A 25,475-nucleotide genomic window follows, 5' to 3' on the forward strand; every position below is an offset into this window, starting at 1 on the left:
GTCTCAAAAAAAAAATAACTTTTATATCTGTGGTATCTACTGAGATCTAGCAATTGTCATTGTCGTCACAACTCTGCAAAGTAAGATCATGATTCCCCCTTCACTAATGTGGATATTGAGGCTCAGAGACCTTAGAGAAGCAAGTGATAGAGCCAGGATTGAAATCCACATCTATCTGCTAGGAAGCAATTTGCTCTCCCCTGGCTACTCCCATGCCAGGTGCTCACCAGAAACTTTGCTCCTTCAGACTTGCAGCTCCCTGTCCATACCCTAGCCATTCAGCGTGCTCAGCCACCACTCCTACCTCTCCTATTATCTCTACATGGCCAGTGATCCCAGTCCTGCAAGGCTCAGGTCAAACATTGCCTCTTCTATGCAGCTTTCCTGAGTCAAATTTTTCAGCTGGAGTCTGCCTTTTCCACAGCCCTTGACCTTGCACTCCCCCAAGGCCCTGGTCCCTCTGAGCCTCACTGTTTGTGTTCATGCCTTAAGAATGGAGTTGAGGCTGGGCGTGGTGGCTCAAGCCTGTAATCCCAGCACTATGGGAGGCCGAGACGGGCTGATCACGAGGTCAGGAGATCGAGACCATCCTGGCTAACACGGTGAAACCCCGTCTCTACTAAAAAATACAAAAAACTAGCCGGGCGAGGTGGCGGCGCCTGTAGTCCCAGCTACCCGGGAGGTTGAGGCAGGAGAATGGCGTGAACTCGGGAGGCGGAGCTTGCAGTGAGCTGAGATCCGGCCACAGCACTCCAGCCTGGGTGACAGAGCAAGACTCCGTCTAAAAAAAAAAAAAAAAAAAAAGAATGGAGTTGAGCAGCACTCCAATGCAAAAATCATGGGCTTCAGCCTCAGACAGACCTGGGGATAAATCCCAGCTCAACCACTTACCCACCATGTGATCTTAGACAAGTGATTTCACCTCCCTCAGCCTCAGCTTTCTCATCTATGATATGGGGACACTCGTATTCCCTTGCAGAGTGGTTGGAAGGATTTAGAGACAATGAAGAGTCCCAGGAAGGGCCTGGCACAGAGTGGGCTCTCAGAAAATGGTGACATTATCTTCCCCTCTGTGAGCCTATGATGAGAGAATCCCCATACAGATCATCACCGTCTCCCATGAAGAGATGCCCGGGGCTCATCACAGAATACAGGAAATGCTGGCAGCATGCCTGAGTGGTGGAAGGTCTAGGTCAGGTCCAGGGGAGAACATGTGTGTACCACCCGATGCCCACTCTCTGTTGAAGGGTGGTGAAGTGGGTAGGAGGAGAGAAGGGGGCGTCCCCCAGAGCACCATCTCCCAGGAAACCCAGCCAGGGAGGAAGCTACTATGGAAACTGCTGCTGTCACGTGTGCTCGTCACTCTAGGTTCCAGAAAGAAATTCTCAGGATCTATTTAAGAACTAATAAAATAATGATGGTTTTGCTCACCCTCACTGCCCCCCACCCCAGGCTTCTACTCTTCTGGCCTTCTTCCCTACCAGGCTCCTCCCTGCCTCTCCTGCACCTGCTTCCTGACCCTTCATCTCCTCTTTTCCTTCCCCTCTCCTCCAGTAACTCTCTTTCCTTGCCCCTTTCTAGGACTCTTTCTCTCACAACATTTCTGTCTGCCGGTGTTTCTTCATCTTTCCCTGTGTCTCTGCTCTCCATGGCTCTGTTTCTTGGTCTCTCCTCCACAATCACAGGTGGTCATGCCCAGGGACGGGTCCTGTCCTCCTGGTCCCTAGTCCAGGCCAGTCCAGACCTGTCAAGTTCGCCCTGATCTGCTTGGATTGATCTGTCATCCCCTCTAGACTGCAACCTGAGTCCTGTTGGTGTCTCGGCCCCCACCCACAGCCTGGTACACTGCAGGTGCTCCACCACCAGCGGGTGGGTGTGTCAGAGCCCTGGGTGGGAGGGGGAGTTGCGCTGGTTCAGGCTTGGCCTGTTTTCCTTTCCTTTTTTTTGTAAGCCCTCCCTGCCCCTCCCACCCCAAATTGATCCAAAGGAAATTGCTCAACTGTGACTGCCAGGGCGTTACCATGGTTTACTGGGTAGCACTTGTGGCTATGGTAACAGGAAGCTGCCTGTTGTCTCGGCAACAAGCATATTGGTAAGGGATGGAGTGGCCCCTGATTGGTGCAGAAGCAGAGCATTTCCTGAGGGGAGGGGGTCAGATCATCACCTTCTCAGGCCAGATGGGCATCAGTACCCCTTCCTCCATGAACGGGAAGGCGCTGTTTTTTCCTCCCGGCACTCAGCTGCCTGCCCCCCAACAATAATTCCTCACCTCCCACGCACCCAGCTCTTGGCAGTTTACAAAGACCTTTTGCGTCCCCATTACCTCATGTGATCCCACAACACCCATGAGAGGAAGGTGAGATGGGGATTCAATCATGAATTCACTCAGGGTGGTTGGGGGATGGGAATGTGGGGGGGATATATTGAAATCACCTAGGAGCATTTTCAAATTATACAATCCCCCAACTTAAGAGCCTCATCTGGTTCCTTGGTGATTTTTATCTACACCTCATCAGGAACCCCTGAATTGAAAGGTGAAGTTGGTGGGAGCGGGGAAGGGATGGAAAGAGAAGTCAAGCTGCTTTCCAGGCTTATAACTTGGGCGACTGGGAGGATCAGGTTGGGGCAAAAAAAAAAATCAGCTCTTGTTTGGGTATGTTGAGTGAAGGCGCCCGTGGGACTTTCTAGTGGGGATGTCCAGCAGGCAGCTGGTAACATGGCTCTGAAGCTCAGAAGAGAATGCAGGCTGGAGATACAGAGCTCTAAGTCAACCCTGTGTGGAGAGGAGCTGAGGCTGTGGGTGTGGACAAGACTATCCAAGAAAAGTAGGAAGAGCCAGACAAAAAGGGCTGAGAATGGCGCCTTGGAAAACTCCAGCATCCTCAGGGAAAAGGACCCTAGGGAGGGGATGAAGCAGGTGAGTGTGGAGACTCTAGTGATACAGCAGCTTGGGGAATGTTTTCCTCATTCGAAAAAATTGAATCTGGCCAGGCGCAGTGGCTCACGCCTGTAATCCCAAGCACTTTGGGAGGCTGAGGTGGGCGAATCACTTGAGGTCAGGAGTTCAAGACTAACTTGGCCAACATGGAGAAACCCTGTCTCTACTAAAAATACAAAAATCAGCCGGGCCTGGTGGCACGTGCCTGTAATTTCAGCTACACAGGAGAAGAAGAAAAATTGAATCTGAGAAAGGATGGCTTACTTAGAGTCGTACAACTATTAAATGACAAGTTGAGGGCAGATAGCACTGAGTCTGATTCCCAGACTCTTTCATCTAAATGACACATAGCGATGGTAGTCTCCATTTTAGACATAAAACACAAATCTGCAGTATCAATTCTACCCTCCTTCCCAATTCTCTCATGCAAAGCCTTAAGTAAGTCCAGAAGCCAGAGGACAGGCCTCACATAGCCCCTACCCAGAGCCCCAGGCAGAAAAGTCTCTTTAGCCGCTTCATTCCACCTTGTGCTTACCACTAAGTTCCTGTCACCCATCCCTGCCAGTTTCAGCACCTTCTAAATTCCTGGGTTTAAGGAAGGAATCTTGGAGAAAATCTGTAATCCCAGTGCGGAAGTGATGGAGTGCAGAGTTCAAAGGGGCTAGAGCTCAGATCCTGAGGAGTCCAGGGGTCGAGAAGCTGGGGGCTCCAGGACCAGGCAGTCACGCTGAATGGGTGTGTTGGTCCAATGTCTTTCAGATGAATCGTCCGATCCAAGTGAAGCCAGCTGCCAGTGAGGGCCGAGGAGGTAACGTCCCCGTCTGACCAACCTCAGGCTGCGACCCGTGTAAGGGAGGGTGGGCCCACACCTGGAGTCAGTCCTACCCATGGCTTAGTATGAGAGCTTCCCTGGGTCAAGGGGACAGGTGGGCTTAGAGTTGCTGAGCCCCAGAAATAGCTCAGCCTTCCCTATCTCAGACTGAGCAGGGCTGGGGTTCTGAGGAGCCCAGACCCAGAAGAGGCAAGAAGGGCCTAAACAGATGCAGTGATAAAGGGAGTTCTTGCCACTTACCCTTGGAGAGACATCATTCCTGTTTTGCCACATGGAACTTCAGGATTTCGTTGTTGTTGTTTTTTAAGAATCAGGTGGGGGGGGCGCAGGCGCGGTGGCTCAAGCCTGTAATCCCAGCACTTTGGGAGGCCGAGACGGGTGGATCGCGAGATCAGGAGATCGAGACCATCCTGGCTAACACGGTGAAACCCCTTCTCTACTAAAAAATACAAAAAAAAAAAAAAAACTAGCCGGGCGAGGTGGCGGGCGCCTGTAGTCCCAGCTACTCGGGCGCGCCAACTACTCGGGAGGCTGAGGCAGGAGAATGGCGTAAACCCAGGAGGCGGAGCTTGCAGTGAGCTGAGATCCAGCCACTGCACTCCAGCCCGGGCGACAGAGCGAGACTCCATCTCAAAAAAAAAAAAAAAAAAAAAAGAATCAGGTGGGGGTTATTCTCCTTCTCTAGATCCTTCTGATATCAGAGAACACAGTCTACTCCGGATTGAGGCCATTCCTTCATTGTAATTGCCTGGTTGTTCATGGTAAAAGATGAGGCTGGTACAACAGACTTTATGAGCCATAGTAAGTCCTCTATGCTGAGGACCATGTAAATCTCTGATAGCTACACTTTCCTGGTAGAGAAAAATCAGAGCTCCTTAAGAACAGGAGGTGGGCTGGACACGGTGGCTCACACCTGTAATCCTAGCACTTTGGGGAGGCTGAGGTGGGTGGATCATTTGAGGCCAGGAGTTTGAGACCAGCCTGGGCAACATGGTGAAACCCCGTCTCTACTACGAATAGAAAAATTAGCCAAGTGTGGTAGTGGATGCCTGTAATCCCAGCTACTTGGGAGGCTGAGGCAGGAGAATCACTTGAACCTGGGAGGTGGAGGTTGTAGTGAGCCAAGATCATGCCACTGCACTCCAGCCTGGGCAACAGAGCGCAACTCTGTATCAAAACAAAAACAAAACCACATAGGACAGGTAGAGAGCCTGTGCTTTCTTCCGACCAGCTGGGTTCTGGTCAGCTTCCGTGCTGTAAAGGCAATGCTGGCTTCTGGTGTCAGTTCTTGGTGTTTTTCTCACCCTCGGATCTTAGATCCTTCCAGTGTATCAGCCTATAGCCCTCCCTGATGTCTGCTGACTCTTTCTCTTGGGTAAGACTCTCTTCCTGTCCCACCCAAGATCAGCCATGGCTTTGCTAGCTGAAAGAAACTGCCCAAGTTCAGGAACAGAATGGAACCCAAGTGATATAAACATGTATTGAGTCCTACTAATTCTGTACCCCTCTCAGACTTCATGCTCAGTCTGAGAACCCACACACAGTTCTGGTGATTTTGTGGTTCCATTGTGAAGTTTGTTCCTCCAAGAACAAACACAACCTAATGCTTTAGAAAGTCACAACCTAACACAACCTAATGGTTTAGAAAGTCAACTTTTTGGCCGGGCACAGTGGTTCATGCCTGTAATCCCAGCACTTTGGGAGGCCAAGGTGGGAGGATCACAAGGTCAGGAGGTCGAGACCATCCTGGTTAACACGGTGAAACTCTGTCTCTACTAAAAACACAATAATTAGCCGGGTGTGGTGGTGGGCACCTGTAGTCTCATCTACTTGGGAGGCTGAGGCGGGAGAACGCCTTGAACCCGGGAGGCAGAGCTTGCAGTAAGCCAAGATCGTGTCACTGCACTCCAGCCTGAGCAACAGAGGGAGACTCCATCTCAAAACAAACAAACAAACAAAAAAAAAAAAAGAAAAGAAAAACAAAGAAAATCAACTTTTTAAAATGGCATTGGATTTTGCTTTTAAAATGTAACATTTGGCAACAATGTGGAACAGCCTGTCCCATTTAAGTTTTATATCCGTGACCTCAAACATTCTATAAACCTTCAGAATCAATGGTCACACCTGACCAGATATATTTACACCAGTGAGCCTGTGTTTTCTAAAATTATTCCTGAAATCAAATCCCTTAGTTTACCATTGGTTAATAATGGCTTCTTTATCTGATAAGAGTACTGATGTCAATGAAAACAATCTAAGGGATATCAAGGCCAACATATTCTTCCAAAACCTTCCACTTTCTTCTGGAAGGGATTATTGCATGATTTTTCTTCCCATCAAGTAGGGATCATCAGCTCAAATACTACAGGAGCCCAGGTAGGTAACCTTAAATGGGTGAGACCCCCATGATTTAATAAAATAATTTACAGCTGGGCATGCAAGCTGGTGCCTGTAATCCCGGCACTTTAGGAGGCCAAGGTGGGAGGATGACTTGAGCTCACAAGTTTGAGACTAGCCTGGGCAACATAGCAAAACCCTATCTCTGCAAAAAATATACAAAAATAAGCTGGTGTGGTGGCATACATCTTTAGTCCCAGCTACTCGGGAGGCTGAAGCAGGAGGATTACTTGAGCCCAGGAGTTAAGATGACGCCACTACACTCCAGCCTAGGTGACATAATGAGATCCTGTCTAAAAAAAAAGTTCATTTAATTATATTAAATGTTGGCAACTAATTCAATTTCTGAAAATAGACCAGCAGTGTGAGAGCCTACCCAACCTATAATTGCTTCTTTTTCCATCTGCCATAAAGGAGGATTGCTCTGTGCACACATGAGCTTTTTTATTTTTATTTTTTGAGATGCAGTTTCGCTGTCGCCCAGGCTGGAGTGCAGTGGCGCCCTCTCCACTCAATGCAACCTCCGCCTTCTGGGTTCAAGCGATTCTCTTGCCTCAGCCTCCTGAGTAGCTGGGATTACAGGTGCCCACTAGCACGCCCGGCTAATTTTTGTATTTTTAGTAGAGACGAAGTTTCGCCATGTTGGCCAGGCTGGTCTTGAACTCCTGACCACAAGTGCTCTGTCTGCTTTTGGCTCCCAAAGTGCTGGAATTACAGGTGTGAGCCACCACACCCAGCCTAGCTTTTTAACAAAAAAAGCTACTTTATCTTCTGTCACTTGACTTTTGATGTAACAGTGTAGTAGTAGTCTTACTTTTAATCAATAAACATGAGGTTTGTGGTTGAAATAACCAACACACATATTATATATTTTATGTTTTTATTTATTTACTGATTTGTCTGTTTATTTTTTAATTTTTTTTAGAGACAGTGTCTCACTCTGTTGCCCAGGCTAGAAGGCAGTGGCACCATCATAGCTCACTGCAGCCTTGAACCCCCGGGCTCAAGTGATCGCCCTGCTTCCGCCCCCCGAGTCACTGGGACTACAGGTGCATGCCACTATGCCCAGCTAATTTTTTGTATTTTTATTTTTTGTAGGGACAGGGTCTCACTTTGTTGCCCTGGCTGGTCTCAAACTCTTGGCTTCAAATGATCCTCCCACCTTGACCTCCCAAAACGTTGGGATTACAAGCAAGAACCACTGCGCCTGGCCCCTGTTGTATCAATTTTAATAGTTATTGGTAACACTTGTTAATTCTATGCCTACAATGCAATTAATATTAGCAATACATCAGGATCTGTCTGATGGAAGATGCCAAGGTCCTTTTCTGTCATGGCCATCCCTTGCAGCCTTGGCAACACTTTTCTCAGAGTACCAGAGGTGCATCTGGGTCTTTGTGGAATATATTATAGCAGCCTTTTAATGTATTCCAGTGAGTTTGCATAAATTCTGTAGCTAAGTTCCACGCTGTTCCTATACTCCACACTTCAGGCCTATATTTTACATACTGTGGCAGCTACACATTGAGCAGTACACTATTAAAGGAAAATGCATCCAACTTTCTAAAATGAAACTATGGCCTAACATACATCAAATACACATAGTGTCAAAAACTTTTCCCTCAGGGCTGGGCGTGGTGGCTCACACCTGTAATCCTAGCATTTTGGGATACTGAGGCAGGTGGATTGGCTGAGCTCAGGAGTTCGAGACCAGCCTGGGCAACACAGTGAAACCCTATCTCTACAAAAATACAAAAAAATAAAGAAATTTATGATGCTAGAAAACAATAAAAATAAATTAAAATACAAAAAAATTAGCTGGGCTTGGTGGTGTGTGCCTGTAATCCCGGTTACTTGGGAGGCTAAAGCAGGAGAATCGCTTGAATCCAGGAGGCGGAGGTTGCAGTGGGCAGAGATCGTGCTACTGCACTCCAGCCTGAACAGAGAGAGACTCCATCTCAAAAAAAAAAAAAAAACTTTTCCCTCAGCATTTGTGTGTATTTGAACATGAACATTAAAATGTTTGTATGGGTAAAAATTCAAGGTTCATGTATTTTTGATGTTATTTTGTTTTGTTTTGTTTTTGAGACGGAGTCTCACTCTGTTGCCCAGGCTGGAGTGCAGTGGCATGATCTCGGCTCACTGCAAGGTACAACTCGGCTCACTGCAAGGTACAGCTCCACCTCCTGGGTTCAAGAGATTCTCCTGCCTCACTCTCCTGAGTAGCTGGAACTACAGGCGCCTGCCACTGCACCCGGCTAATTTTTGCGTTTTTAGTAGAAATGGGGTTTCACCATGTTGCCCAGGCTGGTCTTGAACTCCTGACCTCAAGCGATTCACCGGCCTCAGCCTCCCAAAGTGCTGGGATTACAGGCATGATCCACTGCGCCTGGCCTAGGTTCATGTATTTTTAAAATGTTAACCACAAATTATATGAGGTCAGAAATAAGGATCCCCACATCCCTCAGACAATGGTAACTAAATAAGTCTGTTATATTTGCTGTTTAGCATAGGGACTGTAGCTGATTTTTCCTCACTTACATTTTCTCTAGTTTGGAAACACCAATAAGTTAAACTGTAAGTACCGATCTTATAGGAAAAGTATTTTTTAGTCCTAAAGCAAAATATTAAAAATGATTGAATTGTATATTCTTTCCTCTTTCAAATTTCATAGCATAGAATCAATACATAAATCACAGTGGTGATTGCTCTGCTTGTTCCACTTCTCAACTTGGCTGTATCCTTTACTCAGCAAATATTTATGTATCCAAGATGCCTAAGGTACAGAAATAGGTTAGGTAATCAATCCATGCACTCTTTTGACTTTAGTTATTTTCTTTTAACGTTCAAACTTAAAACATGCTCCGAGGATTTTAAAATATATTTTGAGGCATCTCGTTTTTAATCCTGCAATTTGGTTCAATTCAAAAGCCAATTATCTGTTATCCAATTAACCCTCCTATCACTATCTTATAATTGCTTAAGTAATTTCTGCCTGAATTTGCAAGGGTTTGGTTCGATGTCAGCCTGAATTTTGAGTATAACCATATATGCATATATGACTATCTCACTAGCAGAGCCATTTTTCTTGGATTTCGCGGTAGAATTTTCAGAATTTCATAGTACTGGGACATATTCTCTGGCCTAAATCAGAAATAGACCCTAACAACAACTGTTCTGTCACAGTCAGTTGACAGTCATATCTGTTATTGGTCCTTAGACGAATTTAATTCTAAAAAGTATTTTCCAACTAAGATTGGATAGGTTTCACCCGTACTACTTGACACTTTCCTCACGTTAACTCTTCACTTCCTGAAATGCATTCTACCCCCAAAGGTAATGAGAGGTGCTTTCCTTAGGCTTGGCTCAGAGCAGATCACCCAAAGCTGATTGTCAGAACACTTTTAGGTGTACAGTTGCTAGAGCTAAGTACATTCACATTGTGTAACCAATCCTCAGGACTTTTTCTTCTTGCAAAAACGGAAACTCTGCATCCATTAAATGATTCTATATTTCCCCTTCCTTCAGCCTGGCAACCATCATTCTATTTATTTCTGTGAGTTTGACTACTCTAGATACCTTATATAAGTGGAATCACACAGTATTTGTCCTTTTGTGACTGGCTTATTTCACTTAGCCTATCTTGAAGGTTCATTCATGTTGTAGGATGTGTCAGAATTTCCTTCCTTTTTAAGGCAGAATAAATACGTCTTTGTATGTATACACCACATTTTGTTTATCCATTCATCTGTTGGATATTTGGGTACCTTCAACCTTTTGGCTTTTGTAACTAATGTTGTTATGAATATAGGTGTACAAAATATTTCTTCAAGATCTTGTTTTCCCAGGCACAGAAAGACAAACACTGCATTATCTCACTTACATGTGGAACCTGAAAAAGTGGAGCTCAGAGAAGCAGAGAGTAGGATGGTGGTTGGCAGAAGTTAGGGGCATCATGGGGGGTTACAGTATGGAGAAAGGGGAGATGTTAGTCAAAGGATAGAAAGTTAAACAGCAGTAGGTAGTTTAACAGAAGGATGAAATTTTAGTGATTTATTGCATAGCATGGAGACTGTAGTTAATAATCATGCAATATGCATTTCAAAATTGCTAATAGAGTTAAATCATTTTCACCGTAAAGAAGTGATAAGTAGGCAAGGTGAAGAATATGTTAACTAGTTCCATTTAATCATTTCACAATGTCTACATATATCAAAGCATCACATTGTACCCCATAAATATATACAATTATTATTGGTCAATTGAAATAAAATTATAGATTAATTTTTGAAAAGACCCTACTTTCAATGTTTTTGGATATATTCCCAGAAAAGGTATTGCTAGATCATATGGCAATTCTATTTTTAATTTTTTGAGGAACTGCCATGCTGTTTTCCATAGCAGCGACACTATTTTACATTCCTATCAACAGTGTGCAAGAGTTCCAATTTCTCCACATCCTCGCCAACGCTGTGATTTTCTGTTTCTTTGATAGCAGTCATCCTAATCGGTGTGAGGTGGGTGATATCTCATTGTAGTTTTGATTTGCATTTCCTTAACAATTAGTCATTTTGAGCATCTTTTCTTTTGTTTGTTGGCCATTTGCATTTCTTCTTTGCAGAAACGTCTATAGGAATCCTTTGCCCATTATTAAATAGAAGGTTTGGTGTTTGTTGTTGTTTTTACTATTTAGTTGTACGAGTTCTTTTTTTTTTTTTTTTTTGAGGCAGAGTCTCACTCTGTCACCCAGGCTGGAGTGCAGTGGCGCGATCTCAGCTCACTGCAAGCTCCGCCTCCCGGGTTCACGCCATTCTCCTGCCTCAGCCTCCGGAGTAGCTGGGACTACAGGAGACCGCCACTGCGCCCGGCTAATTTTTTGTATTTTTTTTTTAGTAGATGGGGTTTCACCGTATTAGACAGGATGGTCTCGATCTCCTGACCTCGTGATCCGCCCGCCTCGGCCTCCCAAAGTGCAGGGATTACAGGCGTGAGCCACCGCGCCCGGCCACGAGTTCTTTATATATTCTGGATGTTAACCTCTCATCTTGATATGTTGTTTGCAAATATGTTCTCCTATTCCAGAGGTTGCTCTTTCATTCTGTGGGTTGTGTCCTTTGATGGACAGAAGTTTTTTAGTTTTTTGTTTTTGCCCTCCAATATATCCTTGTTAAAGTTTATAATTTTGATGTAGTCAGTCCAATTTATTTATTTTTACTTTTGTTGCCTGTGCTTTTGGTGTCATATCCAAGAAATCATTGCCAAATCCAGTCATGAAGTCTTTTTTCCCTCAGTTTTCTAAGACATCTATTGTTTTAGCTCTTACATTTAGGACTCATCCATTTTCATTTAATCTTGTGTTTATGGTGAAAGGTAAGAGTCTAACATCATTCTTTTACATGTAGATATCCATTTTTCCCAGCCCCATTTGTTGAAAAGACTGTCCTTTCCTTATTGAATGATCTTGTCTCCCTTGTTAAAAATCATTTGACCATATATAAGAGGGTTTATTTCTGGGATTTGTGTTCTATTCCATTGGTCTATATATTTATCTTTATGCCAGTACCATAGTGCTGATTACTATAGCTGTGTAATACGTTTTGAAAACAGGGAGTTCTTCTTCTTCTTCAAGATTGGTGGGTATTTGGAGTCCCTTGAGATTCCATATGAATTTTAGAAAGGATTTTTCTATTTCTGCAAAAAATGCCATTGGGAATTTATAGAGATTACATTAAATCTCTAGATCACTTGGAGTAGCATTGACATCTTCGCAATAGTAAGTCTTCTAATCCATGAACACAGGTTGTCTTTTCATTTATTTGTGTCTTCTTCTTCTTTTTTTTTTTTTAAGACAGAGTCTCACACTACCACCCGGGCTGGAGTGCAGTGGCGTGATTGCAGCTCACTGCAACTTCTGCCTCCTGGGTTCAAGCAATTCTGCCTCAGCCTCCTGAGTAGCTGGGATTACACACACCCACCACCATGCCTGGCTAATTTTTTGGATTTTTAGTAGAGATGAGGTTTCACTATGTTGGCCAGGCTGGTCTCAAACTCCCAACCTTGTGATCTGCCCGCCTCGGCCTCCCAAAGTGTGTGAGCCACTGAGCCTGACCTCTTAATTTCTTTAGCAACATTTTGTAGTTTTCACTGTATGAGTCTTTTTTTTTTTTTTTTTTTTTTTGAGACGGAGTCTGGCTCTGTCGCCCAGGCTGGAGTGCAGTGGCCGGATCTCGGCTCACTGCAAGGTCCGCCTTCCGGGTTTACGCCATTCTCCTGCCTCAGCCTCCCGAGTAGCTGGGACTACAGGTGCCCGCCACCTCGCCCTTCTAGTTTTTTTGTATTTTTTAGTAGAGACGGGGTTTCACTGTGTTAGCCAGGATGGTCTCGATCTCCTGACCTCGTGATCTGCCCGTCTCGGTCTCCCAAAGTGCTGGGATTACAGGCTTGAGCCACCGCGCCCGGCCCAGTGTATGAGTCTTTCACTTTCTGGGTTAGGTTTATTCCCAAGGATTTTATTTTATCTTATCATTTATTTATGTATTTTGAGACTGTCTTACTCTGTCACCCAGGCTGGAGTGCAGTGGCTCAATCTCGGCTCACTGCAAACCTCCACCTCCCAGGTTCAAGGGATTCTCCTGCCTCAGCCCCCTAAGTAGCTGGGATTACAGGTGCTTGCCACCTACACACGGTTAATTTTTGTATTTTTAGTAGAGACAGGATTTCACCGTGTTGGCCAAGCTGGTCTCAAACTCCTGACCCCTGGTGATCCACCCACCTCAGCCTCCCAAAATGCTGGGTTTACAGGCATGAGCCACCATGCCCAGCCTCCAAGTATTTTATTCTTTTCAATGCTATTGCAAATAGAATTGTTTGCTTTCATCTCTCTCTCACTCTCTTTTTTTTTTTTTTTTTTTTGAGACGGAGTTCACTGTTGTCACCCAGGCTGGAATGCAACAGCACGATCTCGGCTCACCGCAACCTCCGCCTCCCGGGTTCAAGTGCTTCTCCTGCCTCAGCCTCCCAAGTAGCTGGGATTATAGGCATGTGCCACCACGCCTGGCTAATTTTGTATTTTTAGTAGAGAGGAGGGGTCTCCATGTTCGTCAGGCTGGTCTCAAACTCCCGACCTCAGGTGATCTGCCCGCCTTGACCTCCCAAAGTGCTGGGATTACAGGCGTGAGCTACTGCGCCCAGCCTTTTTTTTTTTTTGAGACAGAGTCTCGCTCTGTCTCCCAGGCTGGAGTGCAGTGGCGTAATCTCAGGTCACTGCAACCTCCACCTCCCAGGTTCAAGAGATTCTCCTGCCTCAGCCTTGTGAGTTGCTGGGACTACAGGCACATGCCACCATGCCTGGCTCATTTTTGCATTTTTAGTAGAGACAGGTTTTCACCGTGTTGGCCAGGCTGGTCTCGAACTCCTGACCTCATGTGATCCGCCCGCCTTGGTCTCCCAAAGTGCTGGGATTACAGGCGTGAGCCACTGTGACTGGCTTTTGCTTTCACTTCATTTCATTTTCAGATTTTTCATTGCTAGTGTATAGAAACGCAACTGATTTTTGTGTGTCGATTTTATTTCTTGCAACTTTGCTGAATTGGGTTATTTGTTCTAAGAGTTTTTTGTGTGTGTGTAATTTAAGTCCCTCCTGATGCCTGTTACATCTGGCCAGGAGACTGCTCGTCCTGGCTGCTTCCTTCCGTCACTTTCCCCGTGGCTTCTTATGCTGCAGTCGTCACTAAGAGTATCAGGAGAGAGTTGCTTTGCTATAATACAACTACTGCCACCAGCAAGACTTTCTGGGTTGGTTAAACTGAAAAATGGACCAGTATTTTTAGGATGTGTCTGGTAGTTGGTGCCCCAAGGCTGGATCTTTCCCTACACTGTCCCTACAATCATTACATTTCACCAACATGGAGGTGATTTGGTGTGAGTGGCCTAGAAACCAGAAACTTGAACACCTCAGGAATTTCTTTGGAGCAACTTGAAGCAGAGGCTCCTTCCTTGAACAGCATCCTGGTGCCCTTTCTGAAGAAGCAGTCTGGACTGATTATGCTATGATTACTGGGATGTCAACCCCATCATTTGCTGCATTCGAATCCTCGACCTATATGACCAGCTGCACAAGGCAGCTTCATGGAGATGGGCCTCTGGGAGCCTAAGCCACTTGTTTTGGATTCAAAAAGCTTTTGAGGCCGGGCGTGGTGGCTCACGCATGTAATCCCAGCACTTTGGGAGGCCTAGGTGGGTGGATCACCTGAGGTCAGGAGTTTGAGATCAGCATGGCCAACATGGTGAAACCCCGTTTCTACTAAAAAATACAAAAATTAGCCGGGCATGGTGGCGTGTGCCTATAATCCAGCTACTCGGGAGGCTGAGGCAGGAGAATCACTTGAACCCGGGAGGAGGAGGTTGCAGTGAGCTGAGATCGCACCATTGTTCTCCAGCCTGGGTGACAGAGCAAGACTCAGTCTCAAAAAAAGAAAAAAAAAAATAAGCATTTGATAGAAGATCAAGCAGTACACATCAGTTGCCAACAGGAAAATGTAGTTATACCATTCAATCATATGGCTTTCCAACTATGTCTCAACTCTACACTGATGCTGCTTTCTAATTCCTTCCAATCCAGGACGGTTGAGCCTCCATGTTTGATATTCCCATATTTCTAGAATCCTTCCCACCACTAATGGGATACTTTTATTCAGACATTTCTGATTTGCCTCTTGTAGCATCCGCTTTTTACCAAAATGATAGAATTTGACCTAGAAGAAATTGAATTATTTGGGCTATATCCCATCATCATCTCTCTCTGGAGGCAATGATCAGCCATCAGAATCTTCAGATCTGTGGGTTTGGGGGGGCTACTCTTAGGGGTCCAGCATGTACTTCTTTTTGACTGGGTCTCTTAAGAAACTTAACCCACCATTTCTGGGTCACCTGAGGCTCATGACCACTGTGACCCAGCTTATCCTCCTGTCAAACACAATCAAGGTCCCTGTAAAGTGCCAAAGACGATACCAGGATTTAAGGTGATACCTGGGAAACAGGAGCCTAGAGCCCACCCCATGGTAGGTACTCATTTCCATTCCAAACTCTGTACATCCCAGTAGTCCAGAACCATAGGGTCAGTGCCCTGAAAGAGAAATGGAAAAAAAAATTTTTTTAGATGGAGTCTCACTCTGTCACCCAGGCTGGAGTGCAGTGGTATAATCTTGGCTCACTGCAATCTCCGCCTCCCGGGTTCAAGCCATTTTCCCACTTCAGTCTCCTGAATAACTGGGATTACAGGCATGTGCCATCATGCCCGGCTATTTTTATATTTTTAGTGGAGATGGGGTTTTACCATGTTGGCCAGGTCTCAAACCCCTGACCTCAAGTGATCAGCCCACCTTGGCCTCACAAAGCGCTGGGATTATGGGCGTGAGCCACTGTGCCCTGCTGAAAATTCTTAACTTGTGAGATTCTCACTGGAAAAGAGGATTGGAAAATTTCATGGGTCATGACATGAGTTTGAACTGACCACCATCAGCAGAAAAAGCAACAAGAGGCAGAGCAGATGAAGGATCAGATCACCACTGTCAGTACAAACCTCTTTTCTGTCTTATGGGCTCTATCTCAGCCTGTGATGTCTCTCTTCCTACACAGGGCTACCTGGATTCTGGTCCATGTGGTATGACATCTTATCTGGGTGCCATCACCGTTTTTCAGACCCTACCCAATGACACAGCTCCACTACAAATTAGGGCATTGTGAAGCCCCCCTTGGAACTATGAAGGCCCTAAACTCTTCTCAGCCTCTCGCAGGCCTTCTGCAGCCCAAAATAACTTAGAACAATGGCATGATCTTTTGGGGTTTCATTCTCTGGCAAAATGAGCCCATTTTCCAATGTCAAGGCAAAGCCATCAGGTTGGTCAAGAGACTCATGAAAGACCTTTCCTGTCTTCTCAGGCTCCTGAACAGGATGATCTCAGATCCCCCCTCATACACCAGCTGGAACTCTGTTCTCTATCTTCTAGGTCAGTAATTTCAAAGGGCTTTCCTTGGAGCCCCTCTAGGGAGTATTAGGGGAGGATCAAGCAAGACGAACTCCACCCCTCCTTTTCTAGCTTCAGTCACAGCAGTTTCTACTTTTCTCTTACATTTTGAGCTTCATCCTAATATTTACGTTAGAACAATGTATTCCACTGATTTTTCAAAAGGTTGGGAAACCAGTGGTCTGTTCCAAGGGCACTATTCTATGGTTGACACCCCCAGAAGCAAAGCACACCCACTGGGTTGTACTCTCATCACAGAAAGTCAGTGGCGAGACCTTCTTTCCTCCATCAGAATTCCAGCCACAAGTCCATTATCCATCCCCTCCCCAAGGATCATCAGGTAGTACCTCTCTGGACAGAGGGCAGAATTTTGCTAAAACACATTCTGCCCGCCTCTTATGAACTTCAGCCCCTGCCCTCCACACAGACATAGCATCGTCAGACAGACAGACACCTCAGGATCCCCAGGGCAACCTAGGCCAAACCCCACAACACCTGGGTGACACATGGACACACACATAGTCTTGTTGGAGATTTCTCCCCTGCTAACTTCAGTCAGTTCTGAACAGTCTGTTCTTCCTTTGCTGTCACCCAGGCTTCAGTCTATGACCCCCCTCCACTAGCCTTGTTTCCCCTGCACTCAGAATCCAAGGACCCTCATCTGCCTAGTCAAGCTGGTCAAGGAGTAGAACCATTTAGGATGGGTTTTCCTGCACTCCAAGCTCTTGGAGATAAAGCCTGAAGCCAGTTTCCTATCCACTCCTTCTCTCCCAACTTGTATTGTCCCCTACATGGTCAAGCCCCATCCCAAATTCAGAGATTTACATTGGTTTAGAGAAAAAAGCCACACTTTAACAGCAGGCTGAACCCCTCTACCCCAGGCTCCCAGAGAGTGTTCCTGAGGCCTAACTTGCTGGATATGCAACAAAACCCTAGTTTCCAGCCCCAGCTCTCCAGTTTTCTTCGAGGTACACAGGCCCAGCATGCCTTTCCTGCATTTCTGCCACTCCCATAGAAAGGGTAGACACAGGGAGGAATCAGACTGGTTCTCTGATGGCAATCCAGGTCTGCAGGCAGAACTTTTTATCTAATATCATGAACATTTTGGGAGGCATTAAGGGCAAGAGGACAGGGGAATCAGAGGGAAGGTTACAGACACAGCACTAGAAGCTTGCTGAAGGGACAGGGTGGTGGAGGTGGGAGTTAAGGAAAGGGGTCAGGGGTTCAGCAACTGTAGTAGGGAAAATGCTAATGTTGGAGGCTCAGGAAACCAAGGTCCTGCTCTCTGTAGGCCTTTGGGAGGGGGCATCCAGGTTGGATGTGGTGCAGAGGTTAAGGATTCATCATGCCAGTGCTCAGTGCCTAAAGATGAGGCAGTAGGATGAGAGGACTGTTTTGTGTGCTGTTTCTAAATCCAGAACCCTCCTTGATATGAGCAGGAAGGCGCATTGATTCTAGCCAGCACTATCAGGCTGACCAGCAAGGATGTACTTCTCTTCTCTGGACCCAGTCTGAATAGAAAGGCTTTCTCTGAGCACCCTCTTCCTTAATACTACAGAAATGGTCCGAAACAGCGTTTCCCAAACTCTAAGAACAGAAAGGTCAAACATGTAAAACCATGCGTATAGGGCTGTACCCAGTCAAAGATATCAAGACTGTATCACTCCCCACAAGAGCAGCCCTGAGACTCTCTGGGTTTCCCCAGGACCCAGGTTTTCCTGATGGAAAGCTGAGCTGAGGTCCCTTCTCCAGATCCTTTCCCCAGATTCTGCCCCTCAATGAAAACCAACCCTGGAAGCTCAGGGCCTTCTCACTCTCTCTGCTTCCCAGAGTGAGACTGGTGAGCTACCTTCCTAAGTTCCTCGGGCTACTCTTGGGGGATCTAGGAAGACTTGGGGTCCCCAGGTCATTCCTGGCTTTGTCCCCAGAGGACCGAAAGCTGTTTGTGGGGATGCTGGGCAAGCAGCAGGGTGAGGAGGACGTCAGACGCCTGTTCCAGCCCTTTGGCCACATCGAGGAGTGCACGGTCCTGAGGAGTCCTGACGGCACCAGTAAAGGTGACCTGAGCTGACCCCGGGATTTCCTGGTGACCCTTCCTCACTCTGGGCCACAAGACTCTTTGGCCCCTGTGGCCTGAGCCACCCGCTCCCTCTGTCCTGTCCCAGGCTGTGCCTTTGTGAAGTTTGGGAGTCAAGGGGAAGCTCAGGCGGCCATCCAGGGTCTGCACGGCAGCCGGACCATGGCGGTGAGGGCGGACTCCCCGGGCTGAGGGTGAGACCAGTGGGGTGGGGACGGGCTTCTCCTCCCCAAGTGTGCTCGGTGCCCCGCGAAAGGACCTGATTGGGAAGGCGCTCGTCCCCGGGCCGGGGCCAGGGTCAGAACCGGTCACCACGACCTCCCCTGCCCTGCCCAGGGCGCCTCGTCCAGCCTTGTGGTCAAGCTGGCGGACACTGACCGGGAGCGCGCGCTGCGGCGGATGCAGCAGATGGCCGGCCAGCTGGGCGCCTTCCACCCCGCGCCACTGCCGCTAGGGGCCTGCGGCGCCTACACCACGGCGGTAGGTACCCGGCACCTGCGTGCAAGGGCGCGCAGGTGGGTGGGCCAGGCCTGGGGCTAGGAGCACGGGCAACTGACTGCCCCTTGGCCCTCCACTCTCGCCCATCTTTCCTCCCAAAGATCCTGCAGCACCAGGCGGCCCTGCTGGCCGCGGCACAGGGCCCAGGCCTAGGCCCGGTGGCGGCAGTGGCGGCCCAGATGCAGCACGTGGCGGCCTTTAGCCTGGTGGCTGCTCCTCTGTTGCCCGCGGCAGGTACGGCGCCCAAGGACTAGGGCGCGCCTGGGAGGGTCCGGGCGGGGCCGGGCGGCGTCCTGACTCTCCGACCTTTTCCGCCATCAGCAGCCAACTCCCCGCCCGGCAGCGGCCCTGGCACTCTCCCAGGTCTTCCGGCGCCCATCGGGGTCAATGGATTCGGCCCTCTGACCCCCCAGACCAACGGCCAGCCGGGCTCCGATACGCTCTACAATAACGGGCTCTCCCCTTACCCAGGTGGGCCCCCCGCTCCGCCCAAATCCCCCCGAAATGGAGTGGGGAGCGGGGGGATGGGGGGTAGGGCCTGGCTTCCCTGGGAAGAGATCCCCCTCCTTCCCTGCTGCCTCTCACAGCCGCCGTCCACCTCCCACACTCCCTGAGCTTCTCACCCACTCCACTCGCTCGCTTGCCTTCACCGTGGGCCTTGCGCCCCTCTCTCCCCAGCCCAGAGCCCCGGCGTGGCTGACCCCCTGCAGCAGGCCTACGCTGGGATGCACCACTACGCAGGTTTCACTTGGCGCTACGCGGCCTGGGGGAGGTTGAAGGGCCCCAGAAAGAAATAGGGAGAGTTGTGGGGGATTTAGGCTCTGTTGCAAGGAGTTGAGCCTCCCATCCCCTCCTACTCGCAGAACGACCTCTCTTGGGGTGAAGGTTATGGTGGACTGGGCTGAATTGGTCAAAAGCGGCCAGGCACTTGGGACCCTGCTTGGGGAAGGGCTCCTGGGGATCACTGCCCACTCCCACCTCTGTCTCCAGCAGCCTATCCGTCGGCCTATGCCCCAGTGAGCACAGCTTTTCCCCAGCAGCCTTCAGCCCTGCCCCAGCAGCAGAGAGAAGGTGAGGGACTGGGGACTGGAGAGCAGAGCCTGGTGGGGCTGGACTCAGGGTCCCTCCCCTGAACCAGCCTGCTACTGTTCCTGCAGGCCCGGAAGGCTGTAACCTCTTCATCTATCACCTGCCTCAGGAGTTTGGTGATGCGGAACTCATACAGACATTCCTGCCCTTTGGAGCCGTTGTCTCTGCTAAAGTCTTTGTGGATCGAGCCACCAACCAGAGCAAGTGTTTTGGTGAGCTGAGAACCTACCCCTAGGCCTCTCCCACCTCTGACTATAAAGGATTCCCTACAGACCCTACGATTGTCTTTCCATAATGCAGTGATTTCCTGAGATTGAATGTATGGCACAAAATGGGGTCACAAACCAGTGATGGGGCTAAGCTTAGGCCAAGAACAAGCCTTGTTCAGGCACGGTGGCTCATGCCTGTAATCCCAGCACTTTGGGAGGCCAAGGCAGGTGAATCACTTGAGGTCAGGAGTTTGAGACTAGCCTGGCCAATATGGCAAAACCCCATCTCTACTAAAAATACAAAAATTAGCTGGGCGTGGTGATGGGTGTCTGTAATCCCAGCTAGTCAAGAGGCTGAGGCAGGAGAATTTCTTGAATCCGGGAGGGAGAGTTTGCAGTGAGCTGTGATGGCACCACTGCACTATAGCCTGGGCGCCAGAGCAAGACTCCATCTCAAAAAAAAAAAAAAAAAAAAAAAAAGAACAAGCTTTATTTCAGGTTTACCTGGGATGATGATCAGGTGTCCACTGGGAATGTGGCCAGCTAGGTCAGAGCTTTGGAGTCTGGCCAGGGCACGAGGAGTTTGGTTCTGAGACCAAAGATCTCTTCCAACTCCAACGATGTTCTGAGGACCAGAATGGGAGCTGTGGAGGGAGACAGCCAACACATGCCAGGAAAAACACGGAAACATCCCGATCAACACACTGACCCTGCACACACACTCAGAGTTGCCTCCTATCCTTCCAAGAATCACACCTTTAGGAATCTCAGGCCGTCTGCCTATGACTGTATATCCATGTGCAAACAGTGGAGGGGTATGTGTTTGATGGAACTGGCCGGAGGGGGCTGGGTCAGAGGCCCTGCCAGGCAGAGTTCCCAGCTAATCTCTTTGCCTACACCCTCCAGGGTTTGTTAGTTTTGACAATCCAACTAGTGCCCAGACTGCTATTCAGGCAATGAATGGCTTTCAAATTGGCATGAAGAGGCTCAAGGTCCAGCTAAAGCGGCCCAAGGATGCCAACCGGCCTTACTGACCTGCTCTCACCGACCAGCCACAGAAAGGTGAGTCCCTGATGGACCCCAGGTAGATGAGGCCTGAGTGATGAGGCCCTCCCAGCTTTGATGGTCCTCCTTTTGGGACCTTGGAGGCATCCACCTCTGAGAAAGTCTGGGATAGAGAGAAGAGCCAGGAGCTAGGGGGAATCCTCAGATGGTGACTTTGCTTTTCCTTCAATCCAAGTAGATCAATTAGACAACATTCCTGCCCCGTAGTCTAGGAGAGACAATCAGAGTCTTTTCTGCCTGGGGAAGCAGTTCTACTCCAGAGATAGCCAATGAGAGTAGAGAACCTGTATGTAGGGAGGGTCCAGGAGGCTGGAAAATGAGACTAGAAAAGTAGCTCTGGGCCAGTTTTCAAGAGTCTTCAGGCCATGAGTTTCGACTTTATCCTGAAGATGAGAAAGAACCATTGAGGAGCTTAAGCAGAGAAAGGACTAGAAGTAAGGGCTGAGATGATGGCAGTGAACATGGAGATGGAGGAAGAGAAGCAAACATGCTTCAGAGGTAGAATCTGCAGGGCCTGGTGGGTGATGGAGAGAGAGATGGGCCAAGTTCTTTTACATTTTTGGCAAGGTCATGGGTCCATAGGATGCTGCCTGCAACTTTTAGAGATTTTCTGTCTCAGAAGGCCCACATGGCCCTGCCTCACTTTGAGCTACCCCAGGAGCCTTCTGGAGGGGATGTGGGGTTGGGGTCTTTTGCTCAGGACTCAAGTCTGGCTTCAGTGGACTGGGCTGCTGCCTGGGTCCTGCTGCAGCCCTGCTCTTCAGGAAGAGAGGTCCAGCCACTCATCCGAGATGTCACTGATGGGGGCAAGCTGCTCTTCTGGTCTTGCTGTCCAAGGTGATTTTTGCCTTTTTTCTTCTCTCTCTCTTTATCAATTAATACACAACAACAGAAACGGAAGAGTGAGAAGAAAGGAGAGGAAAAGCACAGAAACGCTTGAGCAGCCCTTCCCAAAGGAGCAGCTGCGGACAGACGGAGGTGGATCCGACCCAAGGCTGGTGCCTGGGGCTAAGGCCACTCTAAGGATTGTTTTTATCAAGTGCGTTGTTCTGTGCCTGCAGCATAGAGCGCAGGCTGGCAGAGCAACTAGGGCTGGTGAAGAGTGACTGTCCAGGGGAACCAGCAGAGGGCGTTGGGGGTGCCAAGGGCTTCTCCGCAAGGGAAGCCCGGATTCACTTCTTTCAAAATCATATCATTCCTTAGAGTTTAGGGACCAAAGGACTATTGCTTTTTTAAGAATATATATATCTATATAAATTAAAACAAAGAAACAAACAAAAAAAGACAAACAACAAAAAAAAGACAGTATAGAGTCTCATAAAAGCTGCCTTTAAATATCCCTAGGAGACAGGGTGAAGGAGACCCTTGACAGCCCCAGCCTAGGCAGAGGGAGGCTGTAGAAAGATTGTTCTGTGTCTCATTCCCTCTGAAGCCACTCCCCGACCCTGCCCTTTTAAAAATAATTAAGGATTTGAGGTCTAGGCTCATATGCAGGTAATGAGAAAGTTATGGAAGCAGTGAACCCGCAATCCACAATCCTCAAACTCAGAGTGCATCCCGGAAGAGGCCCCAGGCGGAGCTCAGGTCCACCCTGGCCTTTGCCATCCCAGGAGGCCCCCTAGCCAGCAAGAGTGGGACTGCCTTTCCTGTGGAACCACTGCTTCCCCAGGCAGGAAGAAAGAGGGAGTTCTGGCCACCTGAGCCTTTCCCTTGCCAATCCAGGTAGACAGAGGCCCTGCCTTTGGCTGAGCTGAGACACCTCTTGTTTCCCTTCCCCTTGAACCAGTCCCAATGTCCCCTTGCTCCAGGCTACCTTCTGTCTCTTAGTCTAAGTTTGCCCACCTGTAAAGTAGATTCAGGATATCTGTAGAGGGCTGTGACAACAGACTTGGAAGGTTTGCTACTGTATATACTGCCATTGAGAAGGGGAAATTTTTCAACATGTAGAAGCTTCAGAATTAGAGGTCCCTCTTTACCCCGGACCTGAGAGGGAAGTAGATGTTTTGCCAAAATACTTCTTCATTCCTTTAAAAAGTACATCTTTCCTATGCAAGAGTGTCTCACATGTGCTTAACCGAGGTGCTTCTAGTTGGTGAGCAGTGTTGAGCTTAGAAGTGGTGTGTGCTCTGTCTGTCTTTGTCTGTCTGTTGTATACAGTGGGTGCCATATAAAGCTGATCAATGGTGGTGCTTCCTGCCTGCTTCTGTGAGATGGGCAAAAGATTCAGCTTAGAACACCATGACTCACCTTGCCTTGGTCAGCCTTTCCTGGGCCTGTAGGGCCTTGCACATATTTTTCCCAGGAGGATTTCCCCTCCACCCCACAGACATGGATCAGCTTAGTCTGAGGCCCCAGCTGTGTGGGGTCACTCTAATCCCCAGATGTTGCTGAGGCTGAAGGCCTCTGATCTGATAACATGTCAGATAGTAAAAGATGTGGGGGTGGGGTTGGAGGACTCCTCCTTCATAACAGTTTCTAAGAAAACTTGTTCCCACCTGTTCTTCTGTCTTCGACTCATTTTTGGAGGGAATGGGAATGAAACATAGATCTGGCAGTAATATTACCAGGTAAGGTGTGATGGACATCCACAAATATTTTCCAACTGAGAGAAGAACCAGAGGGTATATGTACACCAGCACAATGCTGACACCTAGAGTGACCATCCTGGACACAAACAGAGACACACAGTACCTGCACCCTCAAACTGATATTCACATGGAGGCACAGAGTCCTCTCAGGCTAGGTGCTAAGCACTATGCTACGTGTTGGGGCTCAGGCATGTTCCAAGTACTCAGAGTTAAGGGGAAAGAGAGACAAATAATCCAGTTACAATGGAGGGCCATAGAAGGTCTGTGCTAACAAGGAGAGTACCTAATTCAGACTTTATTGGTAGGGGAGGTCTGTGAAATACTTTCTGAAGGAGATTAAGAAGGGGAAAAGTCAGGCCGGGCGCGGTGGCTCAAACCTGTAATCCCAGCACTTTGGGAGGCCGAGATGGGCGGATCACAAGGTCAGGAGATCGAGACCATCCTGGCTAACACGGTGAAACCCCGTCTCTACTAAAAATACAAAAAACTAGCCAGGCGAGGTGGCGGGCGCCTGTAGTCCCAGCTACTCCGGAGGCTGAGGCAGGAGAATGGCGTAAACCCGGGAGGCGGAGCTTGCAGTGAGCTGAGATCCGGCCACTGCACTCCAGCCTGGGCGACAGAGCGAGACTCCGTCTCAGAAACAACAACAACAACAAAAAAAAAAAAAAAAAAAAAAAAAGGGGAAAAGTCTTCAAGGATGAACTGAGACATTTGGACAAAGCCATTTCAACAGCTCCATCATTTTGAAAAATTATCTTTATTACCAAGAAATAATAGTAATTACCATTTATTCAGTACCTGTTGCGTGGCAGATAATGGGCACAAGATAAGACCCTTTTCCCATTCCTAACGCTACCCTGAACCTTACCATTACTGAGTCATGTCAAGACACTTGAACCAAAATGATATTTAAAGTATCTTGCTTCATACTCTAGAGTATGGGCGAGGGACTGGCAGACTGTGTGGTTCCAAAGCTTCAGGGTTGACATGGTCTAGATCAGGGGTTGGCAAACGATGGCTTGTGGGCCAAATCTGGTCTGTGGCCTATTTTTATATGAACTACCAAACTAAGAAATTTTTTTTACATTTTTGAAGGGTCGTCAAAACGAAACAAGAAAGTGAAACAGAGACCATATATAGCCCACACAGCCTAAAATATCTATCTTGTCCTTTAGACAAAAAGTTTGCTGACCCCAGTAAGGTCATGGAAGACTTATATAATGTCTGATGAGTTTGAACAATATGGTGTTTGTGTCTCTCTGTGTGCATGTATTAGTCTGGACCTTCTCAGTTGCAAGTGTCAAAAACCCAACTCAAACATGTTTAGGCCAATTGGAATTAATTGGTTTACATAACTTGTAAATCAAAGGATGTATCTGCCTTGAAGCATGGCTGGATCTAGGGGTTCAAAGGATGATGCCTCCATCTCTTGGCTCCGCTTCCTTCCATATGTTGGCCTCATTAGTTCTAGTTCTAAAATCCCAGGGAGGACTTTGGCCAGCTTTGGACACATGCCCACCACTAGGATGGAAGAGTAGGCCACCATAATTGACAACTTTCATCAGGACTGTGTGGAGGGGGAGAAATGGGTCCAGAAGGAAGAGATGATGGGCAGATAAATAATATGCATCCACTACATCCCACCCTTTATTGCATCCACCTATACTTTTGTTGACACACATACAATTTCAAAAATGTGCCTGCCTGACAATGCAATAATCACAGACCCAACAAAAACCACATTCACCTATTTCCCA

General features: G+C 47.9%; 1 protein-coding gene across 9 annotated transcripts; it reads left to right on the forward strand.

The window, feature by feature from the left end:
- Nucleotides 1-2,479: 2,479 nt before the first annotated feature.
- CELF6 (CUGBP Elav-like family member 6) lies at nt 2,480-23,630 on the forward strand. 9 transcript variants are annotated; one of them, XM_030931585.1, is made up of 12 exons: nt 2,480-2,917; nt 3,698-3,746; nt 18,121-18,249; nt 18,358-18,437; nt 18,606-18,749; nt 18,869-19,001; nt 19,089-19,238; nt 19,446-19,508; nt 19,758-19,838; nt 19,925-20,068; nt 20,972-21,127; nt 22,023-23,630. In XM_030931585.1, exons 1-11 carry the CDS (start codon nt 2,717-2,719, stop codon nt 21,097-21,099), a joined length of 1,302 nt encoding a protein of 433 aa, XP_030787445.1. In that variant the 5' UTR covers nt 2,480-2,716; the 3' UTR covers nt 21,100-21,127; nt 22,023-23,630. The 9 variants fall into 9 exon arrangements, with proteins under 9 accessions (XP_030787445.1, XP_030787447.1, XP_030787450.1 ...); XM_030931587.1 differs by having other exon boundaries at nt 2,689-2,917; nt 19,092-19,238; XM_030931586.1 differs by having other exon boundaries at nt 2,692-2,917; nt 19,761-19,838.
- Nucleotides 23,631-25,475: the final 1,845 nt, after the last annotated feature.

The sequence above is a fragment of the Rhinopithecus roxellana genome, chromosome 5, assembly GCF_007565055.1.
Source record: "Rhinopithecus roxellana isolate Shanxi Qingling chromosome 5, ASM756505v1, whole genome shotgun sequence".
In the NCBI taxonomy this organism is placed as follows: domain Eukaryota; kingdom Metazoa; phylum Chordata; class Mammalia; order Primates; family Cercopithecidae; genus Rhinopithecus; species Rhinopithecus roxellana.